The sequence below is a fragment of the Corvus hawaiiensis genome, chromosome 14 (assembly GCF_020740725.1).
Source record: "Corvus hawaiiensis isolate bCorHaw1 chromosome 14, bCorHaw1.pri.cur, whole genome shotgun sequence".
Lineage (NCBI taxonomy): Eukaryota > Metazoa > Chordata > Aves > Passeriformes > Corvidae > Corvus > Corvus hawaiiensis.
The window spans coordinates 1,801,222-1,827,545 of record NC_063226.1 but is presented as its reverse complement, the minus strand read 5'-3'; the positions used below and the strand labels follow the sequence as shown (position 1 = coordinate 1,827,545).

The following is a 26,324-nucleotide window of genomic DNA, read 5'->3' as shown; positions in this document are numbered from 1 at the left end:
GAACAGCAGCAATTTGTGAACTAATTTTAATTTCCAGTAAGGAACACCATTCATTAGAACAGAATCCTTTTTATGGAATAAAAAGCTGCCTTCCTGAAAGGCATGTATCCTCACTTGATGTGCATTTATGCTCCTAGTTCTATCTAATAACCATTACAGCTTCACAACTGAATACGAGGGGTTTATTTCCTCCCTTGATGGACGTCACTTGTACAGAAATGGTCTGGGAACAAGGCTGCTTTATGGGGGGGGGGACTTTTATGCAGTGGGAATGTTCAGTATTTAATGTGCATTAAATATCAACTGATAATTCTCTTGCAGGAGCTGCACTGCAGAGTCTCTTAGAGCAGCTCCTTGGGAAGGTGCAAATGTTCCCAGAGCAGGATCTGGGCATCTGGAAAGGGCTGGGATCTGTGCCCCTGGCTGTGACTGAGCAGCAGGACAGCAATTCCACCTGCCCCAGAGTGCTGAGACAATGGCAATGGCAGGAATGCTCCTGGCATCTCTCAGCACTTGGGATTTCCTCCTGGCTTCTCAGGGAGGAATAATTCCCTTCAAGTGTTTGGAGATGTCGTTTTTAGGAAAGCCTGGGGTTTTTTTGGAACTTGAAATGTACTAGTGCCTTAATTTCTGTAGGAAAATGTACATTAATATCTGAAGTTGCTCATGAACAGGAGATTCTCATAAATAACCCCATGGGGAAACATTTCTGGGGCCTTTGTGTATGTCCCTGCCTTTGAAGTAACTATCTTCTGCCTGAATGTATTTAAATGTGGTTTAAAGGTAGAGGCATTTCTCAGTGCTTTGGGAACTGGAAGAGAGAACCATTCAATGATTTTTCCAATTCCAGGTCACGTATAAACCTTCGAAGAGGTTGATATACCTGCCTTTTCTTGCAAAATATATATATATATAAAATTTTCTTTCTTGCTAGCTACAAAAATGACATTTGGAAACAGCTTAATTTGCAAGTGCAACTCTTGACTAAAGGAGAATTATGGTTATTTATCCATATAAAATACTTCTCCTAAGTAAGCCCTGTAATGCTGTACGGCTTCTGCCTTACAGTTAATTTTAGTATATAAATTGTTCATGTCTCAAGGAACTTTTTGAAGCAGAGCATGCATTTAAGTGCCAGGAATACCTTTTTTTTTTTGCCCTGCTACAGACTTATGTCAATTTGAAGTGATTGGTAATGAGTTATTAAAATGTTCTTAAGAATAGCCACCTTGTACTACTGTTCTGTAGGGTCTTATGCAAATTGATTAATGTGAGCAAAGAAAAAAGTATCACATGGGTGGTGTACTTCACATTTTGTGTCTAGGACGCTCTGTTCTAAGTTTTTGTAGCTCTAAGACAGCTAAATTTGTGATTTGGGTATTAGATTTGAGATTCCAGTGATTTGCTTGGCTGTTTGACAGCCCCCGAGTCTGCATGCCCCAGATTTGCATTATTTTGTATTGCCCCAAATGCAAGAAAAAAATCCCTAAAATGCACTTTTGAAAAGGAAATTGACAGTGTATCATTTTCTGAGAGGTTACATTTAAAAACCTTTTATCTCTGAACACTTGCCTGATATTTAAATGGGGCTGCCACAGCAACCAAGACACACTTGATTAAACTGCTCGTGCTTGTAATTCTGAGAAGTACATCTGAGGGGCTGCAGGATTTCATCAGCACTGGCAGAAAATCCCCCTGCTGAAAGCACGGCGATAGAAGATAGGAAGAATTAGTTTGTACAAATAATCTGCTTTTCTTTTCCAAACTAGAGGCTTTTTTAGAAAATTCAGGGCATTGGTGAATGAACAGAGTTTTCCTTCTCCATTTTTGCATTGCTAATTGTTTAAGCTCGTGGCATCTCAGCAGTTTGAATCCTATTGAAGAACTGACCCAGACAAGTTAAAAATGAGATTACAAGCAATTTGGGCTATATTTAGTTACGTATATTCAATTGACATTATTAAGCTATAGGGGAAAAAAACACCAGTATTTGATGCTGTTGAGCTCAAATGTACTTAAGTTGTTTACTTAGTCTTTAGAGAGTGTGTCTCCCCAGCACATAAATGATCCTGTGTGCAGAGCTGCCTTTTTAGAAGTACCAGTTTAAAAATAAAATATTCAGCAGGTCAGAAATATGGCCAGGACCTTTTGCAGTTAGAGGGCACAACATCAGCAACACATTCTGAAATCTCAGTCCTCAACAACACTCATGCAAACAACCCCAGAAGCTGAAATTTTATTTATTTATTTATTTGGCAAGCCTGTTGTTTACTGACAGTCATGATAGAACTGTTGCCATTCAATTTGATTTCCACTGAGAAATGTCCTCTGTGGCCCTGTGGCATTGACTAGCCCCTTCACTTACCTAATTCTTCACCCTGGAATAAAAAAAAATACAATAATCCCCCCCACTAAAATGGCTTTGAAGTATTTGCATGGCCGGTGTCACGTTTGGTGTGAGTGGATGTTTGTCATGAAGGTCAACACCCATAATTGAATTAAGGTGAGGTTAAATGTGCTGATTCTGCTGCAGATAAATATTCCAGAGCTGCAGCTCATTACCCCCTTGTGTTTGCTGGGATGTGCAGCAGGTGAATGCTGTGAATCTTTGGACAAAGTTAACTTATAAAAATATATCACTGAAAAAAGGCAAATCATTTTGCTGTCCTAATAGAATGACTCTCCTTTTCTGGTCCTGACTGAAACCAGTTGTGTTTGGTTTGTGATGTAATACAGTAAATGGCACTGTTGCTAATTATTGTCCCAAATAATCATCTTTCTAAACTGGGGAGGGGGGAAAGATCAATCAATTTGTCATGATCCCATTACAAACCTAATTGCAGAATTGCAGTGCAGATTTTTACACTGGGCCATTTAAAGGGAAATGCTTTCCCTTCATCTACTCTGGTGCTTTGAGCATGCATGGTTACTAAGCTGTAACCCTTGTAGAATTAGATACTTCCCAATTAAAGATGAGTTTAACCTTGTGGAAAAACAACTTTAATCTCCTTCTGCTTGGCCAGGTCCAGTTTCCCTGCTGAGAGACAGGATAGCATGAACACTTCTTTGTAGGAGATGGCTGAGGAATGAAGGTTTGAGCAGTCATAGCCTTCGTTTTTCTGCCCCCTGCTTTGTTTATTCTGAGGAAATACTGAGAGATACATGAGAGGTAGTGGTGGAAGGGACTGTCATTCTGTCTGCTGTTCAGTCTGTAAGGTTTCAAAGTCAGCGTGGGATTACAAGGGTTTCTTGCAGGGTGTGTGGAGTGGCAGGTTTATCTTGGACCAGAGCACCACACAATCATTTCCAAACCTAAAGCACCTCCTTTGTTTTACTGCCTCTCTCTCTCTCAGCTTTAATGAGCCATGGTGAAGCTTTCTGGGATGAATGTGGGTGATTCTTTGTGTGTGTGGTTTTTTAATCACACCAAGTAAGAAATTTTCCTTAAGGTATACTGAAATTCTGTATTTTCCTCTGTGGTGCACTAAGCATCAAAAGAATTGTTAGTCTGTTTTTATTGCAGATCATCAAGTACCAGACGTGCTGTTTAGATATTTCATGTGAACTATTTCGTTTGATGGAGCCTGCGTGTTGCTTAGTGAAATGGAATTTGAAAAACTTTAAATTGGTCAGGTCTCATCTGGCAAGATTTCAGATGTTTATTTTTATCCTAATGTGAGTTTTTTTACAGTACTTTGCTGGGCTTTTGCTTTGTACCTGGCTTTATTCCCATTATTTTATCTATGTGCTTTAATATCTTTATATCCATTGTTGGGAAAGGAATTCTACCCAGGCCTGCATAATTGATCATGAGATACTCCATTCTTTTATGAACAAAACATGATATAAGCCAACAGAGAGACATTAGTAAATCAGTGTTTCAGTGCTTGACCAGTAATGTGAAAATTGCTGATTTGCTTTGAGACAAGATGAGCCTCAGACTACAGGCTGCCTTAAGGGTACGAACACAGCATGATGAGAGGTAACAATATGTTCAGTAGGATAAGGGATCATTCAGGTCCTTCAGGGGCTGGTGGGAAATCCATTTTTAATCTACCTGCTTCAGAGAGAGTCTGTGACAAAACTTAGTCTATCAGCTAAATTACCAGACAAAAGAATCAGTAAATAATGCACATACAAAGAGAAATACTGAAGGGTTGTGGATCAGGAATCAAGACCTGACAGTGTGAGAAAAACTTTGGAGAGGTGTGGGATACTATAATGGAGAAAACCAGTAATGGACTGTGCATCTGGGAGGATGTGGTTTATGGCAAGATAAATCGTGCACTGCCTGCTCTTTATGAGGTAAAAATCCAGAAGGCAAGCACAGTAGGAAATGCAGTATAAACAGTACGTTCTCATAAAGTAAAATTAATTAATTTGAATATTTGCTAAGGGTGTGTTCTTTATTTTGGTGTGTAGAGGTGGCATTGTGTGTTGATTTCATGGCTTTTATGTTTGTATAGATGCCATTCACCAAAGAAGTCAGGCCAGTCTGCCAATTGTTGGACAGAGTTGAAAGTAAGGCTGGCAGGGTGATGGGATCTCACAGAAATGAGCAGGCCTGGGGGGAGGAAAAGTAAAAGAAGAAGTATATAGAGACAAAAAAAAAAAAAGGAAAGAAAAATGCTAGTAATTCATCTTCATGAAAAATCCTGTTTTTTAATAGAAATACTGAATCCATGGACTAACTTAAAATTTTGTGCTTATATGCCCTCAGTCATGTCTAATAAAAGCTTTTTTTAAACTTTCCCAGATGGTGAATTTCCCCAGTTCATCTGGGTTTTCAGGGTCAGCTGGGACTCTTTTTTTGTTACCTTAATGTTGCCCTTTAAGGGGGTTTTCTCTTCTTGTTTCCCCCTCATTCAGATGTGTGCAGAAAGAATTAAATCTCTCTCCTTGCCATACTCAACAGTGCTTTTTAAAGAGCTTTCCACTCCCTATCACATAATATTTCTTTATTTTTTTTTCCTCTTTGATCCATCTTAAAGCAAAGTGAAAATGCTTGCTGTGTTCCAGGTGATAACTATAGGATTATATAGGTATAATCTTTACTTGGATTGAATTTGAAAAGCACCTAATAATGTGTCATGTTTTATTGCATAATGTTCATTTCTTTCACAGCTATTTGATGTCAGTAAAAAAAAAAGTGACAAATCCCTTTGGAAAATGATCCTTTGTATTTTCACTGGCCTGGACTAAGGCAGAGTTTTCATAAAGTTAATAGTTTAAAATACAAGAACTTTGGAACATTATAAAGGAAAATTGTGTTATGCAAAGCACAGTATCAATTTTCTTTGACAGTTCATTTCTACCTTCAGATTTTCATTCCTTTTTACGAAGGAAAGGCCTGATATGAGGAGACATAAGATGATATTGATTCTTTCATACTGGGTTATAGTAAGAATTCTGTGAACAGAAGTGTACAAATAATCTGTACATTCCATTGTAGTGTGAATAGAGGAAGAAATTGGTAAATGTCAGATGGGGAGGCACAATGATGGCAACAGGTGACAATCAAGAACCTCCAGTTGCTTATTTTTCTAACTCTTATTTGTAAAAACATATATTCTGTAGATTTTATAGCATGAACTATGTATGTTTAATTGCAGACGTTTGATTGGAGATCTGTGTTGGATTTTTGGTTTAATCCCTAAGATGATGTGGCTGTGCCACAGGAGGGAGCTCTGTTGTGTTCTGCACCTTGAGGACAGCACCTAAAATTGTGCTGCAGAGCCTGAGGAAGATGGAGAGAGGACTGGGGACAGGGAAGGAGGAGAGAATAAAAAGAGCTTGTGTTGGCTGGCTGGGGAGAGAGAACTTTCTGACAGCAGTCTGCACAGCACATGAAAATTATATAAGAGAAAAAATCATGTGCAAGATTCCAAAGAATAAAATTCTATGAACAGAACTCTACTTCTGTACATCTGACAGAAATTTAATGGCTCCTTGATTGTGAATCACTGCCTGAGGGACACTGGGCTTTCATCTTTAAGTTTGTATTAAATCAGGTTGTCCAGATTACTGAAAGATATTTTTGTAAAGGATTGTGCTTTATTAGAGTGATAATCTATTTGAAATCCATCCTTTAATTATTGTATGCTTATTTTAAAATCAGAAATTGAAGGGAGAGTGCTCTCTATAAATCCCTGGAGCTGCAGCTTTAGATACCAAAATCAAACTGTCCTGAGGAACTCCTTTAGCAAAATGTTGTTGTTGATGGAGCTGCTTTTTGCCCTCCACACTTCTCCACACTTCAAATAGAAAATTTGTTTTTAAAGCTCAAGTGTTTTGGAGGGGAAGGATGTCACTGAGCAACAAGAGGTGCCTGTGAGTAAAGGAAACCTCAATTTCAGATGCTGATTGCCCTGTGGTTCTGCTCTCGGCTTTTCCCTCTGGCCAGAACAGTTGTTTAAGGAATATTCTCAAGTGTCTGTTGTCTGAGATGGAATTTTGAGGGGTGACTTCACTTTCCTGACTTTTCCTTGGTTTAATCCCAGTCACTGGGGACAAGGCTGTTTGTGTGCAGGCAGTGGTGAACTTCTAGCAAATAACTGCCCAATAAGTTATTAATCCCAAAAACATGGAACCATTTCTGGAGAGAAAAGAGGAGTGGAAGGACCTACACCACTTCACTCAAACCATATATGATGTGTGGTTTTATGTAGGCACCTGGTATTCAAAATGTTACTTAGGTGCAAAATAAACTCATTTTAGTGCAGTTTTTCACTTTCATTTTCTCCTCTGCTTGGGTTTGTGAACACTTCATTAGAGCAGTTGTTTGCACTAAGCAAATCTCTCAAATTTGAATAAAGTTATTCTATGTTGGGTTTTTTCCTCAGGTGACATAAAATTCCTTTTCCTCCTTGATTTGGAACATCTGAGCTCTTGAAACATTATCCAATCAGCAGTTTGTCACATTTCCCAAAGCAAATTGAGGACTTGAGACATTGCAGCACTAAAGGAAACCTAGAAATACAGGGAGCCATGTCTCTTTTCCATCCCCAGCCTTTACCAGAAACTTTCTCTCGATGAAGGAGCCATCAGATCTCCTGATTGAAGCTTGTGCAAACCGGGTGCAACTGACAGCTCACACATCCCCTCCCTTCATTAAACCCGGCAGAGGTGAGCAAAAGCTGCCTGATCAAAGAGAGAGGGAACGTGGCTGCAGTTCCTGTGAAAGATTTAGGGCACACAGAGCTGTAATTATTGTTTAAGGCATCTGATTGTGTGATCCAAAGCTCATATAATATTTCTAGGAGTGGCCACCTTGCCAGGCTTCTGCTGAAGTACCTATTAACACTTTTTTATTGTTGCTAGAACGTGTCAACACGTTGTGGTATTTGAAACAGTCACCACTAATTTGAATATAATATGCAAAACAAATTTTACAGCAGCATTTTGTTTGTACAAGCTGCATTTTTGTTGTTTTCTTTCTTGTTTTTATTCATCTGAAGAGATTTTTATCTAATTGTTCTCCAGGGAAGGGATGCTACAAATCCATTACTCAGGCAACATTTTCTGTTTGATATGTGCTTGACTATCATATTTTCTGTGTTGCCTTCTAATTAATGCAGGAATAGTGATTAATTGTTTGCCACTACAAAAAAATAAGAGATTTGAGTTTGGACCAAAAGCTACAAATACTGCTCTTCATACTGTTTCAAATTATTTAAAAATCAAAATACCACAAATGGGAATTAAGAACTAGATGGTTTCTATCATCAGGCAATATGAAGGCAGTTTCAAAGTTCAGGTGCCTTCATCAGTGGAAATAAAGTGTTGCTTTCTCCAGGATGAAAAGTTGGGGTTGCTTTCAGGGTTTTAGTGCTTTTAAAAACTCTTTTGATCTTTCTGTCCTCTCCTAAAAATGGGAGTATGGAATTTGGGAGATATTTCCCTGTCATAATTATGGAAAAAAACCTTCTGAAGTCATCAACTTTCTTTTTCTTTGAATAATAAAACCTAGAAGTGGTTCAGGTTAATTTAGGTTAATACCTAGCTCTAATTTTGGAGTGGGGTTTTTTGGCTTTTATTTTTTGAGATCTTTCCTTCTCTAGCCTGCAGCTTTAGAAATTTTGCCTTTTGTGTTCTCTTTGGAGAGCCAAGTGCTCTTATTTACTTTTCAAGTTTTCTTCTTTTGGCTACCACAGGAAATTCCTAAATTGCCACCCCCAATCTTTGAGCCAACTTTCCCAGTATAAAACAGTTTGAGAATCAGCCTGTGGAGTTTGTTCCTTGGACTGAATATTTTATAAAGTAGCCCTTATTTATCAGGTTTTACCCAGAGACTTCCTCTGGAACTTTCAGAGAAATGAGCAGTGATCTTTGTGTGCTCATTAACAGAAGCATAAATAAAAAAGTAATATTGAAATGATGTTGACAAAAGCTTCCTCCTGTGCACAGCAATGTGGTGGAATCAATGGAAATTGTCTTTTCATTATTGAGAAGTTTGAATGCTGCAAAGTTAGGAATTGATGTGCTTGCTTAGAGCTGGGAGTAAGTAAACACTGACAGATTTTTTAGTGTTTACAAGATGAAAGTTTTACAGCCATTAAGGGACAGGTCAGAAAGCTTCATCTTAAATAACATGAACTTAAGTGGGATTCTGAGATTTTGGGACAGGGAGCAGGTCACAGCCAGGGTGGTTCTTGGATGGTGGGTGATCTTTCTGTGCTTCATTTCCATGAACACAAAACCCACTGGAATCCTGTCTTTTTACAATGAGTGCAGTTGTGTTACATCGTTCTGATGGTTAATGATGATTTCAGGTACTAATGGAACAAAGGGAGAGGAAGAGCCCTCCTTGCTCCAAGACAGCTCAGAATCCACTGTTCTTCTTTGTTTTGGTTTGTTTGGGCTTTTTCCTGAGCTGTTCTGTCAAATGCTGAATGATGAGGTAATTTGCTCTGTAATGAGAAAGAAATTCTCACACTGAGCTTTTTATGGGTATTTTATTAGGGAATCTTTAAGCTTTTCAGAAGTACATGATTTTGTGTACACAGATGGAGCGGGGCTCCTGCTATGGATCTTGGTTTCTTTGGGTTCTCATTTGGGTAGAGTGAAGTGCATTGCAATGAAGATTTCTGCAATTTATTTTTTTTGTTGTTGTTGGGTTTTTTTTGTTTTGTTTTTGCAAAGGTGTCCAACAGGAAGAAAAGATTAGGGATATAATTGTGATTCATAATTATCTGTGTATGCTCCAGAAGTTTTGGCTGCTGTGCAGTCACAGAGATGCATTATGGATGTAGTGTGAGTGATAAAATTGTTAGCATGTGTTTACATCCTGATAGCAGGTGAAAATAGAGCCATCAGTGTAAATGACTTACTGCTATTAAAGCTGAATTTCTGTCTTCAGTTAGTAAGTTCTGTTTGTATTTCCACAGTTCAATTTGAAGAATGCTGTATTATGAATGAGCTGGGAGATGAGAAACTAAGAGCTCTTGTGCATCCTTCATTAAAGATGACACTATTGAATCAAACTTTCTCTTCTAACTGGTTAAAAGGGATGGTTCCTCAGGCCAGAATCCTGCTCTGCAACGATTTGCAAGAGTTTTAAAGTGCAGGAATGCAGTTGGTGTGGTTGAAATACTTGTAGTAAATTTATACACTTGGTGGCAATTGTCATTAAAAATCATTCAAAAAGTATTTGAGTCCTTGTTGAAGTATATTTCTTTTATATTAGTGTAGATAAGTGTGCCTTCTCTACTATATCTATATTTTTACTCTGTATTTTTGAAAAATGCATTAAGAGAAGAACTTATTTATATTGGGAATAGTAAATTAATTACCAGTTTTCCTATTGTAAGTTATAAGTAATTGTTGGGTTTTGGTTGGGTTTTTTTAAACTAGTGAGTCATAAAACCGGTAGAATCAGTTAGAAGTGTACCTAAAAAGCAAATGTAAAGGAAATCATGTGGAGAGTGATGATAAGCTGTGTTTCTGTTTTCCTAGTGATGCTGTGCTATCTTTGAGAAGGGTTTGTAATCAATATTAGCTTCAGTGTACACAGCAGAATAAGAAACCTCGAGACATTCAGTAAAACTGAAGTTAACTGGAAAATAAGTAGATCAGATATTTAAATAAATAAAGTTTAGGTGCCTTTGCTTTCCAGACTTGTAAAAAATTCCAGGCTGATTATCTTTTACCTCCTTGTTACAGTGCTAATGCACAGATTATGCTAAATCCACTGATTCCTTCCCTTTAGGTTGAGTAGGTTTATAAATGAGAACAACTTCCCCCTGCAGTCCCAGAGGGCCTTGGTTTCCTTTTGTTCTCGTGCTTTTGCTCTCCACCAGGAGTGAACCCACCTAGAGCATGATCCCGGGTGCCTATTTTGGAAATGAGTTCTTTTGTGTCAACACAAACTTTGGGGAACTGAGCATTCCATGAAAATGGAGTTCCCCTGGAATGCTGCTCCCCGTTCTCCTGTGAGCAGCAGCTGCAGGGCCGTGGCACACAGAACCTGCAGTCCCTCCCTGCAGAGTGCTCAGAACTTTCTGGCAGCTCTCCCCTCTGGGTTTCTTCCATCTGCTGGAGCTACCAAAGGCATCAGCTGGGTGGCCTGGTTTTGTTGTGCTGTTTCAGATCTGTGGTGAACATCCCTTCAATTCCATTTCTGTGTAGTGCCTGTGGCCCTGGAGAGGGGCTCCTGAGCTGCTGGAGGTGCTGCAGTGGGTTCCTGGAACCGTGGCGAAGTGACCAGCGTGGCTCCTGCTGTGGCTCGTGCACTGCTGATGGGTGCCCAGCTGCCGGTGCTGCCTCTCATTTGCCCTGCACATGCTGACAGCTGTGGCTTTATTAACTTTTATTCAAGTTACTGAGACACTCACGTGAAATCCACAGCAGATATTACAGTAGAAGTGATGACTTAACCCCCAGCTGAACTGAGGTCTTCAACCTTGATTTCTCTGATCCCGTTTTTCATCTATGAAAATGGAGAAAAACAGTAGAAAACATGGAAGGGTAAAGGTAGGGGTCCTCATACGGACTTAAAGAAATAATTTCTCCTATAATTAGTGATTTTTTTATCTCTGACATAAAGTGGTAGCACAGCAGCATATTAAGGTTTACATCCATTGATTGCTTACATTATTTTAGGCTTTGCACGGGGTGTCTGATAGCTTTTGCAGTGAAGTATTGGCATAGAATTCTCTTAAGGTTATGAAAGAAACTAAGAAATATGGTTATGTGGAAAAAACCAGCTTCTGAATAAAGTACTTTCTACTAATTGAACAAGCACCTTTAGACTTGTTAGTGAAAAAAATCTGTCATTTTTGGTTTGGTGTAGAAAGGTGAGAAAGAAACCATGTTTAGAGTTTTTAAATGAGCACGCAGTAAAGCTTCAATCTCTGTTCAGGAAAACTGCTGGAATTAAATATTGCTATTACACAGAGTCGAGATACCTTTGATTCCTCACTGGTTTTTTCCTGAAACAGTTTAGACATATCTGGCTCTGCTCCCCTGGAATTGCTCTGTTAACTGAATTAGTGCATTTCAAGAGGATGTTTTAAGCTACTAATACTTTATAAGAAGGAAGGTTGGGTGAAGCAGTTGGAGTGTGACAGTAACTTTGTTCATATTGCATGGTCTGTGCCTGGGAACTATTGTCTTTACAGCTCTGACTTGTCTTCTTCAAAATGAAGCATAGTTGAAATACTCAATTCTCTCCTTGCTCTCATCCCATTCATCCGTCCTGCTGGCATCCCCTTGTCTTGCAGGCCATGTGTTAAAGATATTTCTGATTTGTGGTTTGGTACTTAATAGATAAAAAATAATAATGTTGAAATCAGTGTGTATTTCTAGAGTGGTGCTTTAAAATATCTTCTACTTTCAGTAGCAGTATTGGGGTTTTTTAGTGCTTACTGTTGTTATTGCTTATGTGAATGTGCAACGTGAGTGGAGAACTGGGAGCTTTGTCTCCAAGAATTGGCTGCAAATCTGGAATTGTCAAGGTATTTTTCTTTTTTTCAGACTTTTTGGTCATTTTTGGTTTTGTATTATATTATGTAAGATTGTTTTCAAAGGATCCACAAAATCAATTTGTGCATTTATATATATTTGTATTTCTTTTTAGTGTTTTTGGTGAGTTGCTCACGACAGCAGTCTGCTGACTCTAAGGCAATTCATGTTTTTCTGAAATTTTTAGACTGTGCTCAATAATTCAGTAATGTGCCATTATTACCTATTTAATGTATTCTTGCCATTAAACTTTCATTTCCTTTGGTGCAGTTAAATGTCACTGAAGACTGAACTGTACCAGGTTTATCTTGTTGAGATGAGCGACTCAACAGTCCAAGCTTGAAATTCTGATCAAGCAGCTTAAACTTGTTTTCAGTAAACTGAGAATGAGATATTTCCACTGCTGTGGCACTACACAGGCAGGTATTACTCTTTCAAAATCTTGATTTTAGGTATTAATATCCATCACTGTGTTGGTTTCTGTCCCTAAATGAACATTATGAGCTGCCAGCTTTGCTCTTACGCCACTGAGGCTTTAGGCAGGAAGAGAGGATTGCTTGGAAAAATTTGTATTAATAAAGTTTTCAATCATGCTTTTAGGAACCAAGTTTTAAATGATTATTTATGTAGTCTCCCATTAGTTAAAATGGGAAAATCCAGGTGGAATATTAGGTCTCTTTCCAGTGGAAGGTATTTTTTTCAGCTTTGTGTGCTTGCTTGTAGCTTGTGCAGTGGCAGCTTTTTAGGTACTCAGCAGCATCCGGATGCTACAGAAACATTATCAATAGAACATCCACCTGCATTTCCATGCTTTATTCTGCAATTTGCTGACTGTTTCCTGGAGCATCACTTTTGGGTTTAGTCTAATGTCAAAAAGAAATGGATTTTTTTCCCTGATTTCTCTGTGCGTCTCTGTCCCCTGTTCAGTTTGCAGGCTGCTTGTTGCTTTGCAGAGAGCCTGGGATCTCAGAAGTGCTGTGTAATTAGAAATGTGATAGCAGGCAGCTCTCCAGCGAGGGGGGAAGGTCTGGGGAAGGCTGGAGCTCTGCTGTGTTGACAATCAGAGCCCGCGTGGATGGGAGCTGTTACAGGGAAGAGCCGCGGGGAGCCGGGCTGCAGCGCTGCTGCGGTGCAGGGAGTAACTCGTGTCTTTTATTCTTGGGGTTTGATATGTGCAGCAAGCACTTTCATCAGCTTCAATTCACTATCAGCAGAACTGGTTTAATCCTGTAGCAGCTGTGTTTTTCCCAGTGATTTGTGACTTTGTGGTGCTAAGCAACCCCACAGAAGAAAAAAGCAGAGTGAAATGTACTTGCTTTGAGGCAAACTAATATTTCCCTTACTAGCTTGCACCCTTCCCCTATTTGCAAAATAATTGTTCAAAAATTCCTTTTTTTTTTTTTTGTAGGGAAAAAAAGCACCACATTTTTCTATTTAAAAGCATTATGTGAAACTTTTAATGATGGCTGCTGGGATGAAAGTCAATCTCAGTCTCATTTTTAGGCTTCCACACTTCCTAAGGAAAGAAAAAAAAAAAGACTTTTGTTGTGCCGTGGTGTTTTTCTCACTAATAATTTTTCAAAGCTGTTTGTCGGTTTGCTGGGACAGGTGGGTGGATATTTCATTTTTGTAAGTTCTGTGAAATTACAGAGTTGAGAGTGTGCCTCAAAAAAGTGAACCTAATACAGGCAGCCTGAGGCACGAGCGGTGTGGCTGGGCAGGGAGGAACCCACGGAGAAGAATTTCCTAATAAAAGGCAAAGAAAATTAGCTGTCATACTGTATGATTTTGTCACTGATAGTATGCACGTTCTGCATATAAAATACATAGATGTGAGGTGGGGGACAGGACATCACCTGAGCAGTGAGAGATCACAGATTCTCACAGCAAACTAAATTTCACTGTGTGTTTTTGTAGAATGCATTTTATAAAATTATTCATCTCAGAAATGTCCTTGATACTTATAAACTTTATAGAGCAAGTTGTATTCTCTGTCAGGGGCAAATCGTCACCATTGGAAAGGGACCATTCAATGGAAATGTTGGTATGCACTTGCAGACATGCTAATATTAATGCATAAACGTGTCCTGTTTGGAAGCAGAGCAGCACCTGCACATTTTCCAGCTGTGACCTTTGTGCTGAGCTCTCTTTACTTGTGTGCTTTGTTTCCTTCATGTTCTGTGAGATTGTGCATTTGAGTCATTTCCCTTAACAAAACCTCACAGCTTTGCTGAGAGTGCCCGAGAGCAATATGAAAAACTGTCCAACATGCACAACAACATGATGAAATTGTATGAAAATCTGGGAGAATACTTCACCTTTGATCCCAAAGCAATAAGCATCGAAGAATTCTTTGGTGATCTGAGCAACTTCAGAACTCTGTTTTTGGTGAGTAATGCCTGCAAAATGTTACATATTTTCTTATATCTTTTTTCTCCCAATTTTAATTCTTTCCTTGTCTCTCTGTTTTTTTCTGTTATCCTTAATTTTGTGGTTTGTTCCATGGCAGGAAATGGGGTGAACATTTCCAGAATTAATTAGATTGTGGTCATGACACATTGTCCTCCAGTTTGTAACTTGGCAACTCAGCTGTGGATGAGGTTGAGACATGTGGGTAGTTAGAAAGTATTTTTAAAATTTTCAAATTTAATTCAACTTCTATGTTTCAGCTATAGAATGAATCAGTTTTAATGGACTTTCTTGGGGTTTAAAATTTGGTTACGTGGGCTGTCAGTGGACAAACCAAGTGTAAGGTTTCTTTCTGGTAGACAAAAGATTTTCTCAATAGAAAATGCGTACCAAAAATAGTCTTTCTGAGCTCCCAGAGAAGTAGGGCTGGTTTCTGGCATTCCTTTATTATTTTAGAAAGTGGACAAAATACTTTCCCAGGATACTCTTGTAATGCTACCTGTTGAGTCTAAATAGTTAATTATATCCCTCTGATGCTATGGTCTTTATCATTTTATCTGTCCTTTTATCTTCTAAGCCTATTTTTTAAAAAGTTACTCTGTAATGAAATGGACTTGGACCATAAGTGTGATGGATATTAATTTAACCTGTAGTGCTCCAGTATAAAATGGTGAAATCCAAGGCCTGTGCAGCTTGAGGAGACACCTCCTTTTGCACAGCATCACTTGTGCTTCGGTCACTGCACTTGCTCAGGAGTCACAGTAATTGTAATTAGGTCTTTGGAGAATTTCTTGACTTATTTTATTCACTGGAGCAGAACCTTGTAGACTTTAGTGACACAAAGGTTCTTGTTCAGGGATCTAATTTTTTCCAGACACTTGAGGAAGGCCTAAGGCGAACATCAAAAGTTCACAGTAAAGCTTTTTTTTTTTTTCTATAAGGGGGGAAAAAAAAAATTACAAAAAAGAATCAAGACTTTTAGCAACATTTTGATGCTTGCAAGAAGTTTCCCTGGAGGAAAAATATGCAGAAACTCCTTTAATCTGTGGGATTTACTTTAAAAAAGTAATAACTGCTGATAAGAATTCAGGAGCAATCAGATAAGACTGAGGCTAGAGAACATCTCCAAACATTCCCTAGAGCATGCATGTGTATTAAATTTGCCCAGTTCAGATTGCTGTAATACCTTCCTGCTTTCTCTAAGTGGTCCCATTAACTTCTTTTAGTATTTTGGTAATTGGCTGAAGTATAATTCCAAATATTTCATAAATATTGATAACTCATTTCTTCATGTTCATCATTCTTTTATGTTCTTGCCATTGCCTGTCTATTGGTAGAGCTCCTTTCTTGTGCCATGAGCCAGTTTAGTTTAGAGGCTCAAAGGTTCTTCAGATTGCTGGAGCATCACAGGAATTAAGTAAAGTATTTCAGCAGGACTTTCCTTTGCCAGTGGAACACGAGTCATATTCAAGCCTGGAGAAGAATAAAGAAAAAGGTGTATTATTCTCCAGGAGCTGACAACTGCAGAGAAATTGAATAAAAACTAGCAAAAAGGGTTTTGTTATGTTTATTTTTTTCTTTTCCTCTTTGCAGTTAAAGATCCACTGGATAATAATATCTCTTGGATATTTAGGACTCTTCTGAAGAAGAAATATTTTTTTTTTTTTTTTATTGATTTTAGTTCTTTATTCCATTGAAAGTAAACACAGATTTCGATTGTCCTTGAGGACAATTGCAATCCAATACAACATCAAACCCAAATGGATCAGGCTCTTATCAAATAGTGATTAATCAGTTGCCTGGAGCAAGATGCCAGTTTGTTCTTTTCCATTTGTGTTCTTTAACTTGCTGTCTCATACTTTATATCAAGTGACCTGTAATATTTTCAAGCTGTCACTTTCTGAATGTCTGTTTTTGGTGGTGGTAGAGGACTTGAAAACATCCACCAAATCTGTCATGCCTACATTTGCAAGCAGACATAAACTTGCTTTCAGTGTGGTTGTGTTGTGGAAGTTGTATGGAATGTGTACCTCAGCACTAGATAGGAACAGTTCTCTTCCCTTGCAGAGTTTTTAAATGTTTTTATATTTGTTTGCTCTGTGGGCTTCCTTTTAATGCAGATAGTCTTAAAGGTGAATTTAGGGTCTAAAAAAACCAAAGTTGTTTCTGAAGCAGGAAGAGGCATTTGTGGGTGTAGTTGTATGAAATGCAGAGAGGCTGTTTTGTTCAGTGCAGTGATATTTTTTTATCTGGCAGGCAGTTTTATCAGTGTTGACTGCTTCCCTCACATTTGTGTAAATGCAGCTCTTTGAATAAGGAATTAAATCTTCAAGTACATGGGAAATGTACCTAGAGAAGAAGGGTTGGATTCTAGCTCAGTCAGTATTTAGGCAGATGTGAGTAACTCATCAGCTGGCAGAGTGAGGGATGGGTTTGGTAAAACACCAGTGAAATAAATTGTCCTTTTGCATCAACACTGGTATTGATTGATGGCTGCTGTGTGCCCTGCAGTACCACATCCACAAACTGAAAATCTCCCCAGAAAGAGAGGACACATTAAATAATCAGCAAACTGAACACTCCTTATTGGTGACCGCTACTCGGGGCTTTTAAGATTTTGTAAGATTGATGCCCTGTACCAGACAGGACACAGAACATCTGTTATGTTGCCTTCATAAAAACCAGATTTTACCAGAGTGGATTCAGTGTCCTGAGTATAAATGTACCTGTGAGACTTTTTCTTCTTCCTCATATTTGTTTGTTTATAACTTGCTTCAAAGTCAGTTTCAAGCTCTGTGACTCAGGAATGGGGTTTTTTGTGGCTTTTTTGAAATGTCCCTAGAATACAGCAGGTCATTTGCTACAGTAATAGAAATCAATGAATATACAATACATAAATAAATACATAATAAACATCTGATTTACTGTGAAATACAATGCATAGTCAGGCTAAATTCCCAGCTTTCAAACTCATAAATTGAGTTTGTAATTCAGGAGTGGTTTAAAAGAAAAGCTCTATTTATTCATTGTTCTCCCTGGTTATTTGTCTGGGAATACACTTCGTCCCTTCTGCCTAAAAAGTAACAGTTTTTTAATGCAGGCTGAAAGAGAACAGTTTCCAGCTAGCAGGAAGCTATGGAAGAATAAAGAATAATGAGCAAGAAGTATTTTCTTCACTGAAATTTCCCAAGAGGTGATATCAAAAGCGAAACCCTGTCCTTATTAACAGGCAGTATATGGTGAGCCCTTCCTCCCCGCGCCCCAAACCCGAAATACAAACCTTTTATAAGCTCTCTAAATTCTCATCTGAGTGCATATATCCACCTAGTGCTGAGCAGAATAGGTTTTAATCATTATACTGAGCAAATCAGGAATTAGGTCCACGCTAGGGAAGGATATAGGTGGTAGAATCAGAAGCAAAAGTATTCATGTAGGAGCAGTAATTCAGCTTTATTTACAAGTGCTGCTAGATAAGTGCTTTATTCATGATGTAAAACACAAGGATGACATTTCTCTTGGAAGCTCCCCAAAAGATGTAAAAATAAATAGTAATAAAGGAAATCAAACTGAGTTCAAGTACACTGTGTTGGCAAGTGTAGAAATGACTGCACAGATGGAGTTGGGATTTTGTTCTGACCTGTCTAACCCGTTTCTCTGTTGAGGTGCTTGCCTTTGTGGATGGGGTAAAAGCACTGGATGTCATATTTCAGGGTGGAGATGCCATTGATTAAGGAATATTTTCAAAAGCAATAGGGGAAAACATGGTCTAAAGGAAACCATGAAGTTAAATTTCCTAATCCTGAAAGGAACAAGGTTAAAAAGTTTTCTTTAGATTTCTTTTGTTTTATATTCAGTGCTGGTAGCAATGAGTCCAACTGAGAAATGTCATTATTTCCAGACATTATCTTGGAAGTTTACAATATTTAAATGAGGATTTTGAATCCTCATTGCACTCTGAAAGCAAAGCACTGTTTGGGATTTTGACTGTGGCAGAGCTGAAGCTGTTGAAAAGCTCCTGTAAAGCAGTGACTTCATTACCTGCCCTGAGTCCCTTTGGCCTGATCCCAAGTCCATCAGAGACCCTTCCAAGATGATGTGTGCAGGCTACAGATGCCAACACCTGCACTTAACTGTTTCTGAAAAGCTCTCGTGTGTTGGAATGAACCTGACTTCTCTCTAAAATCTCCACAGTTTTGTTTCACATATATAGCCTTCGTCTCATCATTCTGTTTGTTCCTATATCTTATTAAGATAATTTGATAATTGGAATCCGTATTTGTCTTAATTGTGATTTCAGATTGATCACTGCATTATTGCAGCTTCATTTAGCTTGCTGATGTTGGAGTAAATTACAGCTCATTCACTTCCTTAAGTTCATATTTGCTTGCTTAGCACGTTTAGAGAAATCCAGGCAAGTTAATGGAATTGGATAATCCTGGCAGAACTCAGAGTGAAGTGGAAGGTGTAAGAAACCTCAAGAAAAGAATTGCAGCTGTGGGAGTGTGTGCCTTCAGTGTTGTTTGTTCAGATTTGTTATTTCTTTGGAGTAACAACACACACCCTCTGGAATGCTTCCTTCCATAGTCCACCGACCAGGTCTCTAAGGAAGCCTGCAAAATCTTTCCAGCCCAGGCAGTTTTATTTTGTTATTTAATTACATTGTGTCTTTACATACTACACTGTGTGTAATTCTCACAGTCTCTTTTAAAACCTGTCAAGAATTTTTACTCAGAAACTTTGAAACCTTTCAACACATCACATTCAAGGTCCTGCTGTTAAAAAGAGTAATTTACTTTTTCTTCTGGGTTCAGGCTCTTGTATGAACAGTTCTTACAGATTTACCTTGGAGTGAGTTTTTGTTAAGTCTAAAGGATTGTGCTCACGTGGTGGTGTGCCAGAATATTGATTTGTCTCTTCCTTGATCCAGAAAGATTGCTTTTGGAACAAAACAATAACTGGTCTGCCCTGGGCCTTGGTTTCTTGTTTAGGATTGTACCCAAACAGCCAGCATTTGTTTTCCTGGGGTTTTCAAGTTGTTGTGTGATTATTTTTTTTTTGTAAAGACAATGATACAGTTTAGTTTGTGTGTGGGTGTACTTCAGCTCTGTGTCTCTTTCAGGAATAACCTGAATGAGGGGGGTGTGTGTGTGGTTTTTTTCTGTTACCCACATATTGATTGAAGGGAGGTGGAAAAACAGTCCCAAACCTGTCCACTTGGGGACTATTTAGTGATGATTCCAACTTACACAGCTGAGTAATTAAGTGACACCATGCACCTTTTCACTGGTAGTCTTAACTTTGGCTCAGCAAGCCCTGCAAACCTCTTCTGCCTTCCATCACTGGACAGTTGGAGGTGTTTTTGCATCCCAGCTGAAAAGGCAGCAGCAAACCCCTCTCCCTGCCTGCCCAGGCAGCAGCAGCTCCACTGGCCAAGCCCTTCATCTGTCCTGGCAAGCCCAGGACATTTGTGCCACTGGCCCATGCTGCACGAGCCACGGGGCACTGTCCCAAACCTCATCTTCTCTACTTAACTTTTCATGGCCACCCATCAGGAAATTCAGTTTGTCTGCTCTTGCTTAATACCAGCTCATTACATCTCTTTTCCCTTCTTTTCATAGGGGTAACAGTGTATTTAAATGTGTTACCCTCCAAGCAATACCCATGAAAGATCTTTCTTTTACACCCACTGCTCAGTCTGCTGTATTTCAATTCTATCTCTGTAGATTAACTTCCAGCTAATCTGAGTCTGTTGTTCCAAATGACTTATGACTGAAGAAGATTATTTTGCTGGAACTTCAGTTGACATATTCTGCAGTTGCAAGGCAAATTTTGGGAAGGCCTGAGGGATCAAAGGCAGCCCTCACCATTGGTGCATGACCGCTTTGTAGCCAACTGCATCTTTAATATCCAGGGAGATTTGTGCATTAGTTTGTTTTCTTTCTTCTTGTTTTTAATAATTTACCTTTGAGAGTCTATTTACAACTGTGTCGATGTGTGAATATGTTTGTCTGTCAAAACTTAAGATATGTACAGAATGCAAGAGATGCATTAATTTTTTATTTGCTTCTTAAGGAAGCCAAGCTGTAAACTGGCAGTCCTGAGTACAAGAGCTGCACTTCAGTGAATCCTAATAAACACAAGGGGGAACATCAAACTATGTGCCTCTTCAACTAACTCACTTAAAAAGAGATAATATTCCTTGCTGAATCTATTTCTCTGCTAGGAGAGACAATAATTTGGTTTTGGTTTTATTATAACAAAGCAAACCCACACCCAAACTTCCTCTAACTTTTAATTTGCTGTTGAATTAGCAAAACTGCTTGCCCTTACACAGCAACCAAAATAACAGAGGGTCATGAACAGCACATCAATAAAAGGGTTTTATGCAGTCAAATATTTCTGTCAGCTGAGATTCACTTGGAGATGATTTCCCTTTTTGCATGCACTTAAATATTTTCAGAAGACAGTGTCTAGATGAGTACTTTTCAAAATGTGTTCTCAAGCTGTTGAGAAGGCTTTTATTCTTACCAATGGATTGCTTCTTTGTCTGATTTATAACTGGTGGATTAGTTTAATTAGAGAATAAATTTAGTTGTGTAGTAAATACCTATGAACAGTAGCAAGTACTGAGTCACCGTGGAACTATATTGCAGTAACCAAACTGCTGATTTTTATTCCCTCTTTTAAAAGCAGGGCTGATTACAGAGCTGGTTTTTTCAGTCTTCAAACTGATCTTTACCTTTTGAGCCAATTTAACCTGCAAAACTACACAGAAAGGGGATCACTGGCATTTGATACTTAAGAAAAACCCAATTAATCTTGAACAGCACTGTTCTGTATTAAAAGAAGTTCACTGCAACTCAAATGTTTAGAAGAGAAAAGGTCTAGGGGAATATAAAAGCATGCCAGAGGAAGAAGAGGTGAAAGCATGGGATTTTTTAAAATTTTATTTCATGCTTAAGTTCATATTGGGGGGGCCCAAATGACACTGTGGCAAGGCACGGGCAGAATCACATCCCGTTTGTATTGGATATTGTTGGGCTTTTCCACAGTGTGGAGAATGAGGAATACTGAATAATGAAGTATCCAAAGCCACATGAGAAAGAAAAAGAACCCTTTGCAGTGGAACTGTAGAAAATGAAACTGAAAGGATTGGTGGTGTAATTCAGGCAGCACAAATGCTGTAGAAGCCAGTGTACACCTGAGTCAGAATTCTCTTGATTTACATTCATCATCAGTCAGTTTTGAGAAGCTGTGATCAATTTTGTTAGTGACATTAATTCAAGTATGTTTATAAATATAGATGAATATAGATTTATTTTGCTTTCTGATTTATTTTGCTTTCTGCACTGAATTTGCTACCAGGTGGGAGTATGTTCTTGCCATTGATTTTTTTTCCAGCTTTCAGCTAACTCTGACTAAATGTAGAGCAGTAAATGACACAACAAATATGAAATGGTTAAGAGTCCAAGTGCCTGATGGAGGGTAATAAAAAGCAAGTACATTCCAGGTGGTGGATGGGTGTAGATAGATAAAAGGGGTACTCTCACACAGTTATCAGTATTTTGTTATCTTACTGTCCTTCAGGAAGATTAAGCCTTTCTTTTGAATGGCTTTTTGTTTTCTTAATCATCATTGGTTCAATATCCATTGTATTTTATGAAGTGCAGTCTGAATTTCCACAGAATCTTCCTTCAGATAAAACTCATACAGTTGTGCTCAAAGAGAATTTCCAGATAAAATAACTTCAGAGCTTGTTTAGTTCAGTCTGCTGTAGTCTTCCTGGTAGAAAATGTGACAGAATCTATGATCTAATCACAGCGTGTCAATGGCAGTGAGCTACCAGGGCAACCATGACATTTCATATTTGCTTTCTCTCCCACGATTGGGGGCATTTACTTCCATTACAGCCTGGGAAGTTGCAGGAAAATGAAATCTCTGTCAAGTATGATTGAATGTGCAGCGACAGAACTGTCCAAAACCAAAAAGTATTAAACATTGATTTTGCCCTTTAGTTCCATTTTTTTCTGAAAGAAAAGGTGCTTCTGGTGCAGCTGGCTCTGTGATGGGGCACTGAGTGCAGTTCTTGGTGCAGTTTGCAGTGAGGCCATGGGCACCATCACCAGTACCTGCCTGTACTAGTTTGAAAACAAACCAGTGGGAGGCACCAAGTCAGAATAACAATTTAATGGGGAAGTTAAAGAAAAGGAAAGAAAAGAAACTAAAAGAGAACACTGGTTCAAACTGACAGAGTCAGGATACAACCGGAGTCCCTGTTAGGCAGGGTGGTGGTAGCAGTCTGGTAGAATGGTGGCTGCAGTCCTCTGCAGCGGTGATCCTGTAGGAAAAAGGGGCTGCTCTTCCTCAGAAGGCCCAGTGGTGGCTGTGTAGCTCCTGTCCTCTGGAAATCCAGTGGGAAGGGTGTCTCTGGTGTTCAGAGTCCCAGCTTATATCCACGATGGGATGCTTGGTTCCTCCCTCTGGGTGGAGCATCTCACAATGGGGTAATGAGGCATGAGGCCAAGTGTTGATTAGGCTCATTAACAGAAGATAGTCCGGAGGGAGTTATCTGGGAGTCATGGGGCAGGACAATGATGGGCCATTAACAGCAAGATAGTCTGGGGGGAGGAGGCAAGGAAACACTGCCCCACCTGATTTCAACAGCTCATGAGGATGGTGATAGAATACCCTGCAACCCAGGACACTGCCAAATGGCGTCAGCTGTGAGGGAAGGGCTGAAATGTGGTGTTCGACCTCAGGAAGCTCCTGGAATGGCATTTGCACACTGAAAGATGCTTGCTTGGATGAATATTCTGCATTTGGAAGTGTTTGGGAGTCTTGGATTTGTAATTTGCTAGTTTGTATAACCTGCTGTCTCAGTTTTATCGTCATAATCTAAAAACTAAATTATTTTTCATTTCTTCTCCTGTGTTTTCTGTATTTTAGTGATCCAGACTGGCTAGTCAACAAAAAATTTTGATAAATTGTAACTTAAATTCTAGTACCTGAGTTTCAGCCACTTGTAATTGAATTTCCATCATAGTGGAGATTTGGCTTCATCCCCACTCCTCCCTCCCAAGAGCAAGGCACAGGTTTAAGGCAGATTTGCAATCTTAATAGGGAAAAATACAGACATGTTGCTGCTGAAACAAATTACTATTTTTCCTTCACCATAAATGCAAAGCTATTTTAGTTTCCATTGTTCTGATCAGTAATGCTCATGTGTACAAATAATGTGGTGTGTTATGTTCCCTCCGAGATTTCTGAGGATGCTCCAAGTATTGGGTCAGCTCCCTGGTTTTTTTTCCTCTCAGTGCATGTAAACACAGGATCTGTGTAAACCCGGTTATTTCGGGTTTCCTTGGTGGATAGACACTCACATTCATTTCATCTGATGCAGGAGGCATTAAAAGAAAACAACAAAAGAAGAGAATTGGAGGAGAAAACGAAGAGAGCCAAGCTGGCCAAGGAGAAGGCAGAGCGAGAGAGGCTGGAGCGACAGAAGAAGAAGCAGCAGCTGATTGACATGAACAAAGGTAAGGCAGCGTTTTTAGCAGAGAGATTTGTTAAAGGCAAAACCAGGTCAGCAGTAACAAACAGAAGGCTATTTCTGATCAATATGAGAAGTACTTGCTGACTGTTCTGAAAGCAGAAAAAATTCACTTTTCAGAATGGAAAATTCTGGTTTGTTTCAGCCACCTGATCACGTCATTCCATCTCTGCCACTTCCTATGTGTAAAGTTCCTTTCAAAGTGTTTTGGTGTGAATTATTGGCTTTTTTGCATTTGGAGTACTTAATTGATTTTTTTTTTTTTTTCCTTATGGATTGACTTCCAAGAAGAAGTGTCTTACTTGTTTTGTTGTTAATTTCGTTCTGTAAACATCTCTATAATCAAGGTGTTGTGGCAATTAATGTCTTTCTTTTTGGGCTTGGGGGTCTGTGTTAGAATGGATGTTCTCCCAGTAGTCCTATTAGGAGCTGGAAAACCTAGCTGAGCTTGGAGCCTGAGTACAGAGTGGCATTTCAGCACGATAAAAAGCAATGTGTTGAGCTTGTCAGCTGTGAGAATATTGTATTTCACATGAGGCCACCCTGAGAAAGAGGAAGGTAAGAAAGCGGAAGGAATGGCATAGGCTTGATATTGTTGCTGTGCAGATTTCCAGAAGGTTGTAAAATACAGGCTTTATTCTCTACCTGTCTGGCTCCAGAAGGCAAGTAGAGGTGGTCAAATTGGATTTAGACAAGAGATTACCTGCGGTTTTTGTTCAGTTTCTATGAGTTTGTGTTAATCTGCTAATCTGACCCAGCTATAAAAACACCTGTCCTTGTTATCCATTCACCAGGCCCTGCTCAGGGAAAAATGCTGTTGGCTTTTTGGAGAGTTCTGCAATGGTACCACAAATCCTGTTATCTTTGGCCTTGCTTGAGCTGGCAGTGTCACTGCACGGAGTATTCTGTAGCAGAAGTTGTAATGAACAAATCTGTTGTTTTGTGAAGATGACAAACTTAATATCAGATCATCTAAAGATTAATCTAGTTTCAGTATAAGTATAAACAAAACACAAAATTCAAACAGGGGATGCATAAATACATTTTCCTTTGTGAGGTTAAATGAAGGCTTCTAATGAGACTTTTCTAATCCATTCTTTCAGCATTTGATTAATATTTTTTTAATATTTGCCACCTCCCAAAAAAAAAAAGTCCATAGTAATCTGGACAGGCTTTTTTGTGTGAGTGGGAAAGAACCAGCCAAATATCCCTTGATCACCTTCCCTCTGCCAGAGTGCTTGAAGACACACTGAGAGAGAGTTTATTTGAACTACCACTCGAGCCAATGCAAGCCAAAATGTTTTGTGAGCTGTTGAAAAGTGTGGAAAGCCCACTTAGACACTGCTGTCAGTGACTTGGGCTGGGTTAAGGGCTGCAGCTCTCAGTTTGAAGTCACAACTTCTAAAATTGCCTCAGCTCAGTCCTGAGAGCTCACCTTCATGTTTCTGCAGCCCTTCAGTTTTCGAGCAGCTGAGGGGAGACCACTCTGAGCAGTGGCACAGATGCCTCGCTACACTGACAGCATTTTTTTTTTCCATCATGAAAATCTTTTCCTGATACAATTAAAGTTTAATCTTGCATTTTAGTCCTCTCTTAATGAAAATGCAAATATATGGATGTCTTTACATGGCCCAATGCACCAAAACTGCCATTTAAATACCTAATGTTTGTGAACCTGAGACACAAAGTTAGTTTAATACTTCTAAAATACTTTTTTCCTATTTCTAAATATATTGAAATATCAATTTCACATATTATAACTCTGCTGCTGTGGTAGGAGGAGGGCTAAACCTCCTTCCCCCTGGATTCCATGACATTGATATTCAATTGACTTTTTTTTTGCCAAATAACTAATTTTTTTCTTGATGCAGCTACTTCTGTGTGCTCATTGCTGCTTATGTAAATAGTTTGTAAATTTGTCTAAGTGAATGTGACACAGAAGACTCAGAGGAAGGAGGCAGATGTCCTCTCAAGCTGTCATTTTGACAAGGTGATTTTCACCCAAAGGCTTGTTTTAACCTCACCCTCTCTCAGCTCTTTCTCTGGATCTCCCAGAGTCAAATTTGAACTCAGTGCTGCAGCCTTTGAGATCAGAGCAATTGGGTTCCTGCATTTTCCAGCTTTTTGTGTAGTTCTATAGTATTTTTCCTGTTATCTGACTGTTCAGTGGCAACTTTTTAGTGGTCACTGGAGAATTGGGATTAAATTAGTTCTAATTAATTAACTGTTAAAATTAATATCTGTTTCTTGTGCAACTGTAGAAAACCACAGTGTGGCCAGAATCAAGACTTGTTGTGAATAATTCCTAGTGATGAAGTAACTCACACTTGCCAGTATTTTGGAGACCACTTTACTCAGTTTGGTGGGTTTGTGCTTTGTGTAACTGAGCTGCCACATAAGCACC

At 39.0% G+C, this 26,324-nt stretch overlaps 1 protein-coding gene across 4 annotated transcripts in view; it reads left to right on the top strand.

Annotated features, from left to right (window-relative positions):
* The window catches only part of DIAPH2 (diaphanous related formin 2), a 184,345-nt gene that overhangs the window by 95,614 nt on the left and 62,407 nt on the right, over positions 1 to 26,324 (top strand). For all 4 annotated transcript variants that reach the window (XM_048318375.1, XM_048318376.1, XM_048318373.1 and 1 more), the window contains 2 exons: positions 14,185 to 14,349; positions 23,771 to 23,906. In XM_048318375.1, the coding sequence (XP_048174332.1) occupies positions 14,185 to 14,349; positions 23,771 to 23,906 (301 nt within the window). The remainder of the gene's footprint in view (positions 1 to 14,184; positions 14,350 to 23,770; positions 23,907 to 26,324) is intronic.